This window comes from Malania oleifera, chromosome 10 (genome assembly GCF_029873635.1).
Source record: "Malania oleifera isolate guangnan ecotype guangnan chromosome 10, ASM2987363v1, whole genome shotgun sequence".
NCBI lineage: Eukaryota > Viridiplantae > Streptophyta > Magnoliopsida > Santalales > Ximeniaceae > Malania > Malania oleifera.
In genome coordinates, this window is record NC_080426.1 from 73,163,818 (window position 1) to 73,183,303 (window position 19,486).

Genomic DNA, 19,486 nt, shown 5'->3' on the forward strand with positions numbered 1-19,486 from the left:
AGAATTTAGTGTGTTATAGTGACTTTTTCAAATAGGAGAACTTTATCCATATATATTAGCATAAATGCATTTTTGGGTAAAGGCTTCATTCATTAAAAAAATATAACAATTAATGAGGAAAGACAACATTCAGTATTATAAATACTTAAAAGTAGTTATATATAGGGCTGCACATAAGTCAAACTGAGCTTTAACATGTCCTATTTTGACTTGGTAGGCTAAAGGCTCAACTCAAGCTCGAGCTTGGACAAGAGCGAACTAAAAAAATATATGCTTGAGCTTGACTCAAGAATTGATCCATAAGCTCAAGCTCGAGCTCGAGCTCAAGCTTGACTCATTTTTAACTGATTATAAATACTTTAATCTTTATTAGCTAATGTAAAAATTGGAATCATAAGTTCCCCCCGCGGGCCAATTCTATTAGAGCGGATGAAGCCTAAGCCCACAACCCATGAGTATGACTATTTAGTAGTGCAGGTAGACATTCTCTCTCTTTATTTTCTCTTAAGTTGGCTGCGTGTAGCCATGATGGAGATTAGATGTTCAACATGTGAAAGGGAATTGGATCATCAACAAAATACAAAAAAGAGCAAGAATGAAGGGAAGACGGAAGAAAAAGAAAGAAGAAACGGAATTGCCAAGCTAGATGCCCTCGAGCTAGAAGAATAGTCATGGATTAGCCCCCACTTCCACGAAGTCGTCCTTGTCTTTGTCAACTAAAGATTTGATGACATCAAGGCCACCAAGGCTCAAATGGAAAATAATAAATCATCAACACATTATGTCGATTAATTCCCAATTCACAATGTTTATATCAAACTAACTAGATGCTACTATGGGGGTTTGGAGTTTTTTTTTTGGTTTTATTTTTATTTTTGTTTTATTTTATTTTTTGTTTTGCGCCAATTAGTGCTTCGTGCCTATGTCAGGCCATTCTATACCTTCACATATGCATTGAAACCAATTGAGCCAAACTCTAAATGTGATGAAAATAACAATAACTTATTTCTTATAAATTTTAAAATAATTTTTTTGTCAATAATATTAATATAATTTAATTTAACAAATGGCCAAGTGCTTACTATGATATAGGAAAGCAATGAACTGCATCTTAATTTTTGAGTACTGAAATGCGAAGAGGGTTTTGAAAAGAAAATATTGTCTAAATTTATTTACTATTATTAATTCTCAATAATGTTAATTCTATATTTGGAGAGATTTTAAATATAAATTTATATTAAATTTAAAGAAAATATAATATAAAATTATATTGAAATTTGTCTAAATTTGTCTGTATTCAAATCTAAGGTTCAAAATCTATGTTACCAAACACAATATAAGAATAATTACTATCATCATCATATATAATTTAAATGAGGTTTTTTATTTATTAAGCCTTAAATTTTAATATGCAAATTATTGACATTATTACATAGTAAAGAGTCATAGCTACTCGTTTTATTTTGGGCCTATGCTTGTGCATAATATCGGCATGTGTCATGGATAATCCAAGCTTATTATTAAGCTTAATTGAACTTTTAAGAGCTATTCATGAGTCAAGTCCGTTTATGTTTAAGCTCAAATCATTTCTTAATAAATCCGAAAATTAAACTTGAAAATCCTTCATTTTTATGATGAACTAGTGCGAGCGAACAAAATTTAACGAGTCAAATTTCTGAGTAACTTGGTTTGTGCGTAACTTTAGTTATATAAAAATAATTTTAGAAAGGGGGTAAGGGATTTACGCATTTGACAGTTTTACACTATGAAAATTTTTTTTCAAAGAAAAATCCTACATTACCAATTTACCATACCATGCTAGCTTGCTTGACGTTCTTAATACTAAACAAATTTACGCAGAAAATGCAGAGACTGCAAGACAGGACTGCTCAAATTCCAGAACTGCTCCGGTGCTGGTGCTGGTGCTGGGACGCTGGGTCCAGAAACTCCCAGATTCCAGGACCGCTCCACACTGAAATATGAAAACACGAAAGCAAAAGAAAAGGAACACCCCCCCGAGTCAGAAATATGACATTCCTCCATTGCAGGTTTCATCTTCCTCTCTCCCCAATTTACAGTCACAATCCCCTCCTCCTCCCCTCCTCCATTCTTCTCCCAAGAATCGCCACCGCCACTCATTCCGCTACCACCACTCAAACATTCATTCTCACCATGTCTTCTTCTCCTTATTCATCCTCTTCATCTTCCATAGCTAAGCCCAAAGAAGACCCTGACTTGCAGAAGCTCTCGCTCAACCAGGTGCTGAAGTACCATCGCCAGACTAAACACTCCTTCACCAACTACGCCCGAGGTCCTCGCGGTCTCGACTGGGCTAACCAACCCAACCCCTTCCGCAGATTCACTTCTGCCCCGCTCCTACCTCTCCTGCACTTTCCTCCAGAAAGTGAAGTTGACAACCCCTCGTCCGCCCAAAACCCTCCTCTGTACTCCTCACTGTACCATTCTCTTCCCCCTCCGAAACCCATTTCCAAATCCACCATCTCCCAACTCTTCTACGATTCTCTTGCGCTTTCCGCTTGGAAAACCACCGGGTATTCGCAGTGGTCGCTTCGCGTAAACCCTAGCAGCGGCAATCTCCACCCTACGGAAGCATACCTCATCGCCCCACCAATCGAATCCATCTTCGACTCGCCTTTCGTCGCGCATTACGCCCCCAAGGAGCATTCGCTTGAGGTTCGAGCTCGAATCCCGCCTGGGTTCTTTCCCAAATTCTTCCCTGAGAATTCGTTCCTCATTGGGATTTCTTCAATTTTCTGGCGCGAGGCCTGGAAGTATGGCGAGCGCGCGTTTCGGTATTGTAATCATGACGTGGGTCATGCCATTGCAGCCGTGGCTGTTGCCGCGGCGGGGCTTGGTTGGGACGTGAAAATTCTTGATGGTTTGGGTTACAAGGATTTGGAGAACCTTATGGGGCTTGGATGCTACGGTGAATTCAAAATTCCCTTGCAGCCTGTAAAAGGGAATCTTCCGGGGATTGAACTTGAGCACCCTGATTGCGTTCTTTTGCTTTTTCCTAATGGGGTTGGGAAATTTGATGTGAACTATGAAGATTTGAGTTTGGCAATATCAGAGTTCTCAAAATTGGAGTGGAAAGGAGTGCCTAATTCTCTTAGCAAAGAGCATGTTTGTTGGGATATAATTTATAGAACTGCAGAAGCAGTGAAAAAGCCAACAACATTAAGCGGTAGACTTTCCATTGATCCATTTCAGAGTAGTCTTCTCTCTAGTGAAGGTTCATACAAGGGTTTGACAGTGAGGGAAGTTGTTCGAAAGCGCAGGAGTGCGGTTGATATGGATGGGGTTCATGTAATGGAGAGAGCAACTTTTTATCAAATTCTGTTACATTGTCTCCCCTCTGGTTCTAGAAGTGGGAGGAAGCAGGGGAGGCAGCTAGCATTGCCATTTCGGGCTCTTCCATGGGATTCCGAAGTGCATGCTGCTCTATTTGTCCATAGGGTTGCAGGATTGCAGAAGGGTTTGTATTTCTTGGTGAGGAATGATGATCATTTTGATGAACTTAAAAAGGCTATGAATCATGATTTTAGGTGGGAAAATCCAGAGGGGTGCCCTGATGATCTTCCCCTGTATGAACTTGCTAGAGGTGACTGTCGGCAGCTAGCCAAGCAGCTTTCGTGCCATCAGGTTTGTCAATTATTATCTTTGTTGATGATCATGTCAAATTTTATATGATTCAAGTCATTAACATTTTTGTGCAATAAAATTATATTCATGATTAGGAAATAGATACTCTCAATGATATCCTAGTTCATAACTTTAGAGTTGAAATAACTATTGGACGAAAATTGTCAGGAAGAAAGATGAATATTAATGCTGCTTTTTCCTTCCGTAGTTCTTTTTATTTTATAGATTTTGGAACACTAAAACAAGCTCTTGTGCTCTCACTTTATTTTGACACAACTGCTTGTCAAACATGATTCATGCAATGAATTATAATGGCAATAATTTTGGCCATAAGCATAATGGCAAATTTTCAAAAGGTGAGCTAATCTATTGCAGTGCACAGCTTTCAAGGAACACAATAACAGATAGAGTTGCAACAACTTTTCGTTGAATCAAATGGTGATTAAAATGAATGACCTAATTTGAAGATAGGTCTCTCCCTCTATTTATAATACAAATTAAATACATTCTAATGACAATAATACCCTTACTAACTCTCACTAATTAACATACTAACACACTTAATAATAATAATAATAATAATAATAATAGTAATAATAATAATAATAATAATAATAATACTAAAAGACATAAATAACCTCTTAACACTCCCCCTCAAGCTAGAGCATAAATGTCATATGCTCCTACCTTATTACAAATGACTTTAACACGAGCATCCCCCAATGCTTTGGTAAACAAATCAGTAAGCTGCATATTATACTTCAAGCAATAGTAATGAGTTTCTGCACAAGTTTCTCTCGAACAAAGTGGCAATCGACTTCAATGTGCTTCGTCTACTCATGAAAGACCAGGTTGGAGGCAATATGAAGAACAACTTGATTGTCACACATCAACTTCATAGGTTGAGAATGAGAAATACCCAATTATTCCAACATATTCTTCAGTCAGATAAGTTCACAAGTAGTGTGAGTCATAACTCTATATTCTAATGCAGCACTTGACCTTCTCACCATAGTTTGTTTCTTACTCTTTCAAGAAATCAAATTACCATCAATCAAGATATAATACCTGGTTATGGATCTTCAGTTGGAAAGCGATCTAGCCCAATCCGCATTTGTATATCCATGGATATAAGTGTGACCCTAATCATGATATAAAAGACCTCTTCCGGGTGCACCTTTGAGATACTTACTGCATCCCAATGACTTGTCCTTGGAGAATCTAGAAATTAACTCACAACACTTATTGCAAAATATATATCTTACCAAGTGATTGTGAGATAATTCAACTTTCCAACAAGTCTCCGATATTATCCAAGACTAGGTAGCCAATCACCTATATCTGACACTAACTTGCTTTTAGGATCTATATCAACCGGTTTAGATCTCAACAAGCCACTTTCATCCAACAGATCAAGAACATACTTTATCTGTGACTGTGACAAAGTAGTTATCATACGAGATCTAGATACTTCTATACCCAAGAAGTATTTCAGCTGTCCCAAATCTTTGGTCTGAAACTTAGTCCACAAAAAAAGTTTGAGACTTTGAATACCTTTATCATCATCACCTGTAATAATAATATCATCCACATAAACCACAAGAAGGATCCTACCTGATGAAGTATGACGATAAAACATGGAATGATCCACAACACTATCAAAGACCAAACTCAAGTACTACAACATTGAAACGACCAAACCATGCTTTGGGAGACTATTTTAAACCATATAAAGCCTTATTGAGTCGACACATCAAGCCTGACTCCCCCTGAGCAACAAACCCAAGTGGTTGCTCCATATAAACCTCCTCCTCAAGGTCACATGCAAGAAGACAAATTTCACATCTAATGTAGAGGTCAGTGAAAAGTAGTACTGTAGTAGCCAAGGAAATGAATAGACATACTGATGTAAGTTTGCCAATTGGAGAAAAATTATTAGAATAATCTAGACCATACACCTGAATGTATCCCTTAGCAACAAGATGGACCTTTAGACGAGCCACAAAACCATCAAGGTTGACTTTCACAGTCTAAACTCAACAATAACCAACCATAGACTTGTCAAGAGGAAGAGGTACCAAGTCCCAAATACCAAGTACCATTGTTATGTAAAGCATTCATCTCTTCAACCATAGCATCCCTCCAACCAGAATGTGCTAAGACTTCCAAAACAGATTTAGGAAGGGTGGTAGATGATAGAGCAGTAACAAAACAATAATAGGAGGGTGATAAGGAGTCACAACAAATATAGTTGGAAATGGGGTGTTAAGTACATGTGCGTTTACCTTTCCGAATAGTGATAGGAGGACCAACATCATGGAAAGTATGATCATCAGACGAGAAAACTAAAGACATGGTAGTAGAAGCTAGAGGGGCTCTCTTCCTTGGGGCCACCGTCATGAATACACTTGCAAATTAAGATGATCAAGACAATAAGGACTTGAACTACATGGAGACTTAGATGGTTGGTTGGGCAAAGAAAACAACATAGAATCTAGAAGATTAGGCATAGGAAGAGACTCATTGAGCTCAGAAGCGCTCAGTGACTGGGTGTAGTAAACTATAGACTCAAAGAAGATAAGATTGGCAGAAATAAAGAAGCGATGCAGCACAAGACTATAATAATGATATCCCTTTTGAGTATATGAGTATCCCAGAATGACACATTTTATAGCATGAGGATCCAACTTATCCACCTCAGGAGTTAGTTGATGAACAAAGGACACACCCAAATATACGCGGAGGAAGAGAAAATATAGGTGAATTAAAAAAGATGGAGTAGGGAATTTTAATACTGTTGATAAGATAACAAGCAATAAGTACAGCATCACTCCAAAACACTTTCGGTACATGCATTTGATAAAGTAAGGTGCAAGAGACTTCAAGAAGATGTCTATTTTTCCTCTCTACACCCCATTTTGTTGAGAAATGTGGGCACATGACGATTGATGAACAATGCCAAACTAAGTCATATAAGTAGTGAATTGTGCACTAAAAAACTCTTTAGCATTATCACTTCAAAGTTTTCAAACTGGCAAACCAAATTGAGTCTTTATTTCAAAACAAAAGGCACGAAATTCATGAAATAACTTAGAACGATCTTTTATTAAATATAATCAAGTCATTTTTGAATAATCATTCACAAAGGTTACCAAGTATTGGAAACCCAATTTGGACATAGTCCTTCTGGGACCCCAAACATCATAATGAACTAACATAAAAGGGCTTGCAACCCGTTTATTGACTCGGGAAGTGAAAGGAACACAATGGTGCTTTCCCAATTGACAAGACTCACAATCGAGACTAGACATAGAACTCAAATTAGAAACAATACATTTTAACTTTTCCAATGAAGGATGACCAAGGCAACAATGAATTTGGAAATGTGTGGAAGTAGTAGTGTAGGCAGTGGAAGGAGATAGCAGCTCAAAGTGATAGAGTCCGTTAGCTTCACGCCCTCCACCAATTGTCTTTCTTGTCTCATATCCCGAATAACCACAGAATCAGGTAAAAATGTCACTGAACAATTCATGGATTTAGTAATTTTGCTAATGGATGTAAGATTGAGAGAAAATTTGGGAATATATAAAACTGAAGCAAGAGAAATAGAAAAAAGTGGGATTTGCAGTCCCAATTCCCTTGATTGCAAAGGTGGATCCATCAGCAAGAGTAACACAAGGTAAATTTGTGTGATATTATAGAGTGGAGAAGAAGCTAGGTATACCTGTGATATAGTTAGCGGCAACTGAGTCTATAACCCATGGACTAGGATCCCCCCCCCCCAAAGTCCCACTCGGCCCCAAAGGTGAGGAGCCAGTGGTGGCTGCATTGGCTGCCCCCAAAAGTGTGAAGTCAGTGGTGGCTGCATTGACAACACATGAAGGTCTACTATGAAGATCCCAACACTGCTTAATAGTATGATTACTCCGTCCACAATGAGTGCACTTGTGAGAAGTACCTCTACCTCGCCCATCTCTACCACTCGAACAATGAGTGCACTTGCGAGAAGTACCTCTACCTCACCCATCTCTACCACTCGAACCAACTTGATAACTTTTGCGATTATTTGGTAGAGAACTAGAATTACCCTGTGTAGCGAAGGTTGCCCTCTCAGAGCCAGATGTAAGAGTAGGAGAATGCGTGCTAAAGGAAGCACGAAGGACACGAGAATAAACATTGGCAAATGATGGCAGCTCGACAGTACTGAGTATCTAGGACCAGACTGCCTTAAACTCAGGTCTCAAGCCTACTAGAACACAAAGAATTGACATCCACTCCCTCCTCTACATCTCAAAAACATTGGCAGTTATAGGTTGCATGACGTTAAACTCCTCATGAATACGCTTCATCTTTCCAAAATAATCTGCAAGACTCTGATCTATTTGTTGTAATTGAAAGTACTCTTGAGATTTTCATACAAACGTGTAATGTTACTAGAGTATAGAAGTTTGACATAATCCCAAATCTTCTTGCACGTATCTAGATGCATACTCATCCTTGCAATTTGTGGCCCCATTGTATTACATAAGAGGGAAACAATCAACGCATCTTCTTGGACCCACACGTCTTTTCTCTTCTCATCAAAAGGATCAGATTGGAGCAAGTGATCAGATTTCCCTAATCCTACTAAATAAATCCAAACAACTTTAGACAGTTGAACATAGTTCTTTCCATCCAACTTTTGAGTCATTATTTGTGGCAGCAATGTAGGAAACAAATTTTTGGGATTCATAGATTCCATCCTAACACTCACAAACCAGCAACTACACCAAAACAAGAAGAGCAATCAAAACTAATCAGGACAATCACAAACTATGTGAAGCACCGATACAACCACGGACAAGGTGAACAACTCATCAGTGGATATAGCATTGCCATAACCTCACAACTGAACATACGAATGCTGACACGGCTCCAAAAAACTCACAAAGGAGCCTTCACAAACCCTGAACAGAGATTAACGGAATGCTGCGAGTGCATGGTTGAAAAGGTTGAATTTTTTAGCAAAAAACAGGCCTAATAGCTTGATATTATAGTCTACAGAAGGAATCAGAATATGCCAGAGGAAAAGAAAAGAAAAAAAGTGGTCGGAACTTCACTCATGCGCCAGAGCATGGGGTTGGCCCTGCCGGCATTTGGCCTGCACATGGGGGTTCCCCTGGCAATGGGGTTTTTTGAGGCTAGGCTTTGAGGGGTTATATTTATGGGTGCATGGTTGGTTTTGTGAAATAATAAGGGATGGAGGTGGATCTGGGAAGGAGAGCTGCGGGAGTGGTGTTTTCCAGCAATGGCTGAGGGAATAGGGTTTAGGTTGGATCATGCTCTAATATCATGTTAGATTACCACTTTATCTAAAAGCTTAGGCTCTTAGGTTGTGGGCCAACAATGTATATAAAGGTTTAACATTCCCCTGCACGTGCAGCCTGACAGCACGTGGAGAGATGTACACACGATAAATAACACCAATTAAACACCGCATAATAAACGTGGGCAACGAGACTAGAACCCAGGACCTCCTGGTAACCAGCTTTGATACCATGTTAAGATTTGATTAAAATGAATGACTTAGCTTGAAGATAGGTTTCTCCCTCAATTTGTAATACAAATTGAATACATTCTAATCACAATAATATCCTTACTAAGTCTCACTAATTAACATACTAACACATTTAATAATAATACTAAAAGACATAAATAACCTTTAACAGACCTTAGTACTTTTTTTTTTTTTTTGGGTTTAAAAGAAAAACTTTATTAAACCAAGCAAAGCACAGTTTCAATAGCAGAGAGGCAGAAGTACTCACACAAGAGAACAAGGAAAAAGAAAAACTACATCAACAAATAAATGCACCCAATCTCAGATGACATCCTGAAAGCAATTGCTCTTAAAATAGCCAGCACTGTAAGCCCAAAGTGAAGCCAGATAAAGCATTCTATCCCAGAGAAGCCACAATGACAACCTCATCCTAGAAAAAAAAATTCTAGCGTACCCCTCCCTAGCCAAATTCCCCAAAGCACAGCACATATAGCAAGTCCACAGCCTCCCATCACCTTTCCAAAACCCATAAAAGAAATAAGCAAGAACTCCTCCGCTGACTTTGGACAGGCACTCTCAAGATTTCTAAAAGGTGAATTCCTCTGGCCTCAAGCCAAAGGACCATGAAGAAACAAATTAGACTCATCTTCAGAGTGTTTCCACACAAACATATTGAGAGACAATACTTTAGAAGGCCTCCTACTCTGCCAATAGAACCTTACCCTCCCGTATTCCCTGTTAGAGAGTAAAAACTGCATCAGCCTTGAGAAGGTGAGCAAAGAAGGATTTGCAAAAAAAATCTCCTGAAAAACCCTACCATCACTCCCATTAGAGACATGGCAACCCTTGAACACAATTAATGAGTAAAAAAGGCAATTGATCCACCTCTCTATCATCTAAATCTCTTCTGAAGTGAATGTCCCAAGAAAAGGAATCCCTCTCAAAAATGAGAAATGAGAAAATCACATCATTGTGATGAGAAGAAAGACAATATGCACAAAGGGACAGGATAATGCCCCCCCCCCCCCTCTCCCCCCCCGACCCAAACATCTTTGCAAAACCTAATATGATTGCCTATACCAGTTGAAACTTTGTTTGAGGAAGAAACAGAGGGTAAGCCTGCAAAATAAACTCCAACAGCTCCCAGAAGAACTTCTAAAGCACAACTTAGTGTCTCAACCATTTTCTTGAATTCCAAATTTACTCTTAGGTAGTGTTTGGGAGCATGGCCTTGGATTTGGATTTGGGTGGATTTGGACAAAATTCAATATAGTTTTGTAATACATTTTATCTAAATCCACACAATCCGAATTCAAAGCCTCCCCCAAACATAGGGTTAATAACTTTGGGCCTAAAGGAAATCACCACCAGGGGAAATCACCATAACTACTTACCAGGCAGTGTTTTTAGACACCGCATTACCAAGACCCAGAGTCCTGTCCTTCGACCTATATACCACCTCCTAATTAACCAAATGGTCTCATCTCGTTTACACTTGAACACAATGCCATTCTTTATTTGATGATGAACAACCTCCATCACCTCACTAGCTACCAAAATAGCCATGATCTGCCCTCCCACAACAGCATTTTGTGCCAAAGAAATAGTATCATTAAGGACAGAACTCAACCTATTAGCAAGAACCTCAGAAATGATCATGTACATGCTAGAAACTAAACTAATAGGCTGAAACTCCAACACTTGATAGACCTATTTTTCTTAGGCACTAAAGTAATGACAGTATAGTTGATGAATTTCCCCAACCTACTGCTTCCATGAAACTTATACAATACCCTCATTTAAGTTCCTCTTCACCATGTCCCAACACTTGAAAAAAAATCTATGTTAAACCATCCAGCCAAAGAGTCTCATCTCTCTCCAAACTAAACACTACCGCCCTAACCTCCTTCCTCGTCCTCAAAAGGCATCTCGAACCAAGAAAAATGTGTGCCTGAAATAGGATTCCACTCCAGTCCCTTAATTGTTGGCCTTTCAGCAAGCTGATTTCTAAAAAAACGCAGTCCTCTTTTGCTATCAACATAACATCATTGGGTATCACCCCAGACATCAACTTCAATTCTCTAACATAATTGTATCTTACCTATTTATTTTCTACCTTGTGAAAAAACTTAGAATTAAAACCCCCTAATTAATGCACTGAAACTTAGTTTTTTCCCTCCAACACCTAACCTCCTTCAAAAGAACACTCTCAAACTCACTCTTCCAATTAAATTGCTTACCTTCCTCTTCTCTTGAAAGTCCTTGCTCAATCTACTCCCTATCTAAGGCACTCAACTCACTCAAAATACTCATATTCTTCACTCTTAACATCTCCAAATGCTTTTAAGTTCCGGCTTTCAACACCTCTTTAGTACCTTAAAGCTTTTCATAAATCTAAAACCCTCCCAGCCAACAACATCACACCTACTCCAAGTATACTTAATTAAATTATGAAAGTCATTGTGATCCATCCACATATTTTTGAATTGAGACCACCACTAACCTTTCTAGACTCCAAACACACAGGAAAACGATTAGAAACTGGTCTAGCTAGAATCTCGAGTAAGATCATGAAACTTCTCCCCCCACTCATCACTAAATGGAGAATGATCTAGCTGATTGGCTACTAATCTCCCCATCCCCATGAAAAATTGATCAAAGTAACTAAAGCATTTTGTACTATAATCTCTCTCAATCCAAAGTCCTTAATGAAGCTATCTAAAGACTGCATGCTAGAAGAAATCGTACCCCTCACTACCCATCTCTAAGGATAACACAACGCATACATGGCCCCTAACTCCTTCGAAAACTGGGACCTAAAGGTAGGTATAGTCGTATAGAAGGACCATAACAGAGGTTACCCACCAATGTCCTCTCCCTCTCACCTGCTGCAAGGAAAGAGCCCCCTAATAAAGTCCTCCAAGGTTGCCATCTGAGTGTCTATACCTCCATAAGCCACTCAAGAGGATATACAATACCCATATTTTCCTCTGCTGGGTTAGATCACCCTAATACCCCCATCTATGCAGTATGCACTCTATTTTAGTTTTCCAAAGGAGCAGCACATCCAAAGAAAGCCTTGACAGTTGACACCACTTCCCTCCAAACTCTGTTTTTTGCCTATCACCTAACCCCTTAACATTCCAGCTCATTAACCTATCAGCACCTTTTTTTTTTTCTTTCGAGGAAGCTGTCTTTCTTGGGACTTCGATATTTCCATCCTACTTTTCTTCTTGGACCAGTTTGTTCCTTGGAGATGCGAGGGTTTGGGAGGGTGTCTCATCAGGCCTCTTTTCCACTAAACCCATCTTCCTTCACCCATTAAATCTCCTTTCCCAGCATCTTCCCTTGGAGCCACATCATTTGTTAGGCTACAGTTCAATCAGTTCCTTTCAAGGTTCAGACTTTGATTTGGACGGTTACTCTAAACATGACTAACACATGATTGTTACAGATTAGAAGGCCCTTCAAGGCCCTCAACCCTGACATTGTGATGTGCCATGAGTCTTTTGAAAACGAATGCTCATCTCTTCCTTCATTGCAAGGTCATGCTCATCTCTGGAGTGCTGTATTTCCTGTTTTAGCTCTGGAGTGCTCTATTTCCTGTTTTGGTGAAGCTTGGGTGTCTCTGCTGGTGATGGGCGATTTCAGCTTGGGGTTTCAGAAAGAGTAGGAAGGGAGGACTTCTTTGGCATGAAGTCTTATGGATTGAGAGGAATGCAAGAATTTTCAAGGATTGTACTACCGCTCCTTGTTTGTTGATGGATAGAGCAGTATACTTGGCCTCTTTCTGGGTCCTTTTTTTTGGGGTTTTTCAGGGTGTGCGGCTGCCTTAGCTGGTGATGGATTGGGAGGCAGCATTATTTTAATTCTCTGTTTATTTTGTTTTCTCAACTTTTGTTCTTTGAGGACTCCGTGTTATCCCTCCTATTGTACCCTTTTGGATAACTGTTAATACATTTTTCTCATCCGAAAAAAAAAGGGAAAAGAATATTATCCCCTTTACCCAACACCTTCCCTCCCCATAATTAATTGAAGATTCTAAAATTTTCAACACTTTTTGAACCTCTTTATTTTATTTTTTCTGTCATAGGTCTTAGGCGAAACTGTCCCTTCAACAATTTAAATCCCATGTCCTCCATAAGGGCTTGCAGATCTCGTTTGTCTTTCTCACCTCCTAAAGGACAAATAGTTGTCTCCCTCCTCCCCTTTAGCTCCTTTGGTGCAAAGAAATTTTTGATGACTTAGGCAGATCACCTGGAATGGGAAGAATACCTTTGAGTGATTTAGAATCCCCATGAGCAGTTATATCAGAGATCATTTGAGGTTTACACAGGAATTCGTCATAACTATACTCGGGACCTGTGAAAGCAGAATCTGAGTTAAATGGAATAATAGTTTAAAATCCTTCGTCAATTTCAGTGTTTTGAAAGCATGAAGCTTCCTCTAAATGGCACACACTAGCCTGCAATCCTCAGAGTTCCTCCAAAGTCACCCCTCACTGCAAAGATAGGCCACATTCCCCCAAGCCCATGGAGTCTGACGCCTCATTAGATTTAATATTTGCATTACTGTCAAATTCATCCCAGAAACCATGCAATTCAATTAACTGTTCCTGCAGAAACCTCTTTTCAGATTCACTCATACTTTCATACTCCTCTTCCTCCTCTTAACTAAACCCCTGGGATGAAGGAGAATTAGACTCATCAACCTCCATCACCACCTCCTCATCCTTACTGTTCACCTCAGATAATCCTTTCCTCATGAGCTCACCCATCATGCCTTCCATATTTCTGGTAATATTCTGATCAGAGCTTCGGGGACCACCACCATTCTCAGAAACATCCCCTGCACAGTCCCTTTGTTGCATTCATACTTGGATGCTGGAGCCTATCATCAGGAAAAATAGTACTGTCACAAATAGTATTGTCACTATTACTATTCAGTTCAAGTGTTTTTGGCTGTCAATTCACTTCCCTTACTCCACACCACTGAAACTCCCATGAAAGAGCCTAAAGAATCCTTTGAATCTGCTGTGGTTCATCTCCTTCCATTCCTGCTGGACGAACTTCTTTGCAGCAACTGGAGCTTTGAAAGTGGGCTTTTGTCGGCACCAAAAGATGAATCTTTCTTAACTCCTGCGCCAGCACTTGTTGGGCCCAACTTAGTAAAGCCGGACTTACTAGTGCCTTTCACAGACCCAATTTCAGCTCATGACCCCATCTCTTCTTCCCAAGTGTACTCTCTATGAACTCTCAAGAGGCCTACTAGCCAGCCCAACATCCCCCTTCAAATTGAAATCCCTTTTCTTCAACAAATCTTTGAAAAATTTGAATTATTCTTCTCCTGAGATTCTTGCCTTACAAGTCTACAACTCTCATGCAATCCCTGCAGAACTTGCTCTGATAGACAGATGACTTATGAGCTTCCATAATATTGAATGTTAAAGCTTTATATTAATTGTTGGCTCACAACCTAACAACTTAAGCTTTTAGGTCAAGTGCTAATCTACTATGGTATCAGAGCTGGTTGTCAGGAGGTCCTGAGTTCTAGCCTTGTTGCCCGTGTTTATTGTGTAGTATTTAAAAATTATTGTATTCCCTGTAATGGGCGTTATATATCATTTATCTCTCCACTAGGGGTATTCATGGGTATAGGTGGGGATCCGTTATGGAATGATATGGGTTGGTTTGATTATCGGGTGGGTTGGATCGGTATGGTTGTTTAACTTGTTTAAAGGCAAAGAAGAAGAGAAAAAAGGAGGGAGAAAAAAAAAAAAAAAAAAGCACACACACACACACTCACAAAAGAATATATGTGAGAGAGTTTTGCCAAACATTATTATATTTGTTATATTTTAATTAAAAAGCATTTTTCATTCAAGTTAAATATATTAGATTGGTATATTTCTCCATAAAAAAAAATAGTATCAATGTAACAATGTGTGATGCAACATAATAAGTGTTTGAAAATTTTTAATTTTTCACCGATAACACAATTTAAACAAGGTTCTGAAAATAATCAAAGAAAATATTATATTTGTTTTCAACATACGTGCTATCAACCACATTAAATTGTATAATTCAAATTATGCCCATTGTCTTCCAAAATGGCCAAAATGTCATTCATAAACTTCACCACAATAGAAATAAAACCTAAAATATAAAATTAAACACTTCAAATGTGCCAATTTCACAATCCATCATATGCATTCTTTCATAGGTTCCAAGTAGTTTTAGGTCCTTATTTATATTTTTTGACATATATGCATTAGAGGCGGGTCGGGTAGGTCAGACACTAAATCCACTAATTGACAATGCCAAATGGAAAACAACCAACCAACCTGTAATCCATTCGAAATTGATTTGGATTGGTTCGGTTTGGAGTGGTCAAATTGGTCAGTTTGGGCAAGTTGTTGAACACCCCTACTCTCCACATGCTTTCAGGCTGCACATGCGGGGGTGTGTTAAAACTTGATATACATTGTTGGACCTTTAAATATCCACAATTCCTATGCATCAGATGTCCTCTTCCCATACCAAGTGACCAAACCTTGCCCTTTCTAGATTCCATCCAATAATCTGATGAAGCTTTATCTTCATCAGAGATTCTCAGTGAAGCGCTTCTGTCTGAGTCAAACAATTTCTCAATAGAAATTAATTTAGCAAATTTATTTTCCAAAATTCTCATAAGATGACCCCATGCTGAAAGATAACCCATGGAAATGCTGATTTTTCTGACCAAAACTGATGAAGTTTGTCTTACACCCAACAATACTCATTCACTTCAAAAACCAAGAGAGATGTCCTTCCCCCAGACTTCTCTGTGATTCACAGAATATTAGACCCATCATATTTCTCAAATTGAAATGCTTTCCTTTCTGTTTTGATGGATGAAGATGGTGCCATGAAGTCCTCCTTCCCGTCTGTCTCTACTGCCCCACTCACTGCTCTTCAATTGGTACACTCACTGTGCATCCATCTCTCTTTCAAAGAAATTCCTCTTAGTAAAAAGACTCCCCCCCCCCCCCCCCCCTCCCCCCAGAAAAAAATTGAATACTAGTCATAGACAGAAACAGAGGAGGAAGAATGCTGGAGACGATGGAAATTTCCAGTGTGTCAGGTTCTCTTGACTCAGGCTCTCTCCTTTACCCAGACCTGAGTAATTTTTATTCTTTGAATTCAACATTTAACAATTTTAGTTTTCAGTCCTGTATGACAACACCCTGTTTTTTGGTTTTTTAAGATAATTTGCCAATCTTGTATGGCCACAAAATAGCAATGCTTGATAAAAAAATTGTACCTTACTGTAGGATATTGCTGGTGATGGCTGCTTCAGCCTTGGCATGGTGGCTCATTTTGAGCCCACCTTGCACAATAAGAGTGTGTGGATGTATCCTCGGTTATTCTGGGAGACTGGAGTCCTTGGCCAGGTGCTGTATCTTGAAGCACATGCAGTTGGCATCTCTGCTACTGGGATTGGTTGTTACTTTGATGATCCTGGTATGTTTATTTTTTTAATGTGTTCCCACTTGTTCCTTGGATTCTCAAATGCATAGTTCATACAAGTAGGAGAGTTTTAATGTTGAAGATACATGTTTTACATGTAGGCTGAATCTTTAAAACCAAAGCCTTAGCCTGAATTGAGGCTAATTAAACTATGAACTATGGATTGCCAAATTAATTGAGAACATGCTACGTAACTTTCGTTTGGAGCTAATTTTATTGAGACAATGGTGGGCCATCATGTAGAGAGAGAATCTTCTTCAGAAGCTAGTTATCATTATTTCCATAGGTGCAGATGCTCTTCATATTTTTCAAATATATATAGTAGAGCCTTGGTTGATTTATTGGTGACTAAAAATTGAATGGGGTTTAATGTGAAAATAGAATGTAGTTGTGATGAATAATATGGTTTCTTTCTAATAAAATATAGGGATGTGGTTCACCCACTCTGCGACCACTCCCATAGACAGGCATCATTGCCAACCGTCGCAATGTTGATGATTATACAGAGATGGATTTGAAATTTAATAAATCATCCATTTACGTCAATAGAAACTAGTTACAAAGACCACAGCAAAAACCGAGAACCAATGCAATGTACTATAGCCAACCAATCCTGCTGCAGGTATTCCAGAAACATGATGAAAATAAAATCCATTTTCTGACACCCAGAACAATGCAAGATAAACCACTCTACTCCAAAGAAACTTTTTAGAAGTAGCCAAACATTTGAATATTCTAGCATTCCTCTCCAACCGAACACATCAACTTATAGCCATAACAGTGCATCGCCATAAAGGCTTCTTATCCTTTCCTTTGCCAATGACTCAAAAACTCATTAATATAATGGTACAAAAGGCCTTCAATGTGGATGGACAAACCCAGTTTTCACCAAAAATACCAAATAGTTCATTCTAAATAGCCAACATAAATGGACAATAAAGAAGCCGGTGTGTGCAAGTCTATCGGTCCCTCAAGCAAAGGACACAAATGGTCTTATTAGGTCTTCTTTTCTGAAGCAAATCATTGGTATTAATTATTTGAAGTATCAGTCCAATAAAAAGCTTTTATCTTCGAGGGAGCTTTAGCTTTCCAAACAAAAGGATGCACTGTAGAGCCATGAGTCAAGTAGGAGGAAAAAGATTTACAGGGGGAATGGTATGTTTACTTCTTGTGATGTGGCATCACAACTTCTGAAATAGGGTTCACTTCTCAGGATAACCTTAGCAGAAGTAGTGTATTGGAACTTAATCCAATTTATTTTGTATAGATGATTTTTAGATTCCAGCAATTTTCAGGACTCTCAGGCTCGGTTCATGTTGAATTTTTTTTTTTTCTTGGCTAGAAAATAAATTCAGCATGAGGTAGGATAACAACTTAAGTTTGCAGCAAGCATAAATTTTTCTCTTTTTATTTTTTTGGAAACATAGGCGGCAAATGAGTTGGAATCTTGTGATGGTGCCAATAGTTGGAACAAATGGGTGGCAATGTGGCATGGTAAAACTACCCAAAAGGAAGTGGGAGCCAAACAAAGTGGAAACATGAATTGCCACAACCTTGTTTGTCAATTTGTCGATTATGTGGCCATGAATGTCTGTATTCTTGCCTATACTGTAGTTCTCGCTTGAATCATTGGACCATGTGTCACCCTCCCCGCCAAATCTTTCAATTATATTCCACCTTTTATCATATGTGTTGAATGTGTTTCCTTATCAATCGATTTTGCAAGCGTGCAACTTTGTAGCAAAAGTGGACCACTATATCAGCAATCTGCTGCACTGTACTAAGTTTCCCTTTTGTTCTTTTTGCAGTACATGAGCTTCTTGGCTTGAGAGGATCAGACTTTCAGAGTCTCTATCATTTTACTGTGGGAGGCCCAGTCGTGGACAAACGGATAATGAGCCTGCCTGCATATCCCGGCCCCGGCATTGATGCCTGACACCGGGGTTACATTTATATCCATCTTGGAGAGAATTTGTGATTGAACCTCCCATCATCAAGCGTCACCACCAACCAAATAGATTCAATGTACAGCTCCGAACAGTGCGCTTTTGCCTTTGACCGATGCATCTCAATTATTAGGCTCAATCAATATTTTTTCTCTGTAATTATGCATCTTCACCCCAAGAATTCTGAATATATAGTGATTTTACAAGGATTTACAGGAGCCTTTTGTAAAGTAAAATAAAGTAAAATAAAATAAAATAAAATTCAAGCACGTAATTCGCAGTCATGCTGCTGCCATGCAGTATTAAGCTCAGAAAAAGCAAGGAACGGAACGACGTGTCCAAATTCCTTGGGTTGAGAGGGAAGTCATTCATTGACTGACCCACTGGAAAAATGATATTTGAACTGCTCCCATGGACAGCTGAGAAGGGATTGTACTTAGTGCGGATTGTACTACTCTTCCAAGCTTGATGTGCATTAGGAAGTATTTAAATGGTCCAAAATATCATTCTCCAATGCCCTTTTTTTAATTTGGAAGAATTAACTATTTTTCTTGATTTCTAACTCTGCATATAAGAGCATAGAATTTAGATCTTTAATTTTAATTTAGTTGATTATGCATATAGTTTTTTCTATCATACAAATTTAAATTCAAGAATAAAAATTTATAATTTTAAATATAAGTATATACATTTTTTGAAAAATTTAAAAATAAATTAACTTTTTTGTAGTCATTATTTTGAAATTTAAAACAAAAATTGAAAAGTTATTTTGGAGATTCAACAAATTTGTATTCTATATTTTTTTTTAATATAAATCTTTAAAAACTAAAACT

The 19,486-nt window shown here is 38.6% G+C and overlaps 1 protein-coding gene across 1 annotated transcript; it reads left to right on the forward strand.

Annotated features, from left to right (window-relative positions):
• The first annotated feature begins 1,837 nt into the window (after positions 1-1,837).
• LOC131165778 (uncharacterized) lies at positions 1,838-18,922 on the forward strand. The gene is made up of 3 exons (XM_058123829.1): positions 1,838-3,663; positions 16,512-16,701; positions 18,516-18,922. The coding sequence occupies exons 1-3, from the start codon at positions 2,029-2,031 to the stop codon at positions 18,641-18,643; spliced, it is 1,953 nt and encodes a 650-aa protein (XP_057979812.1). The 5' UTR covers positions 1,838-2,028; the 3' UTR covers positions 18,644-18,922.
• The last annotated feature ends 564 nt before the right edge of the window (positions 18,923-19,486 follow it).

Bases quoted from the DNA above. Each gene is read 5' to 3' on its own strand.
- LOC131165778 (XM_058123829.1), top strand. From the start codon at position 2,029: ATGACATTCCTCCATTGCAGGTTTCATCTTCCTCTCTCCCCAATTTAC. The intron at 3,664-16,511 runs GTTTGTCAATTA...ACCTTACTGTAG, and splicing joins AGCAGCTTTCGTGCCATCAG to GATATTGCTGGTGATGGCTG. The intron at 16,702-18,515 runs GTATGTTTATTT...TTCTTTTTGCAG, and splicing joins TTGTTACTTTGATGATCCTG to TACATGAGCTTCTTGGCTTG.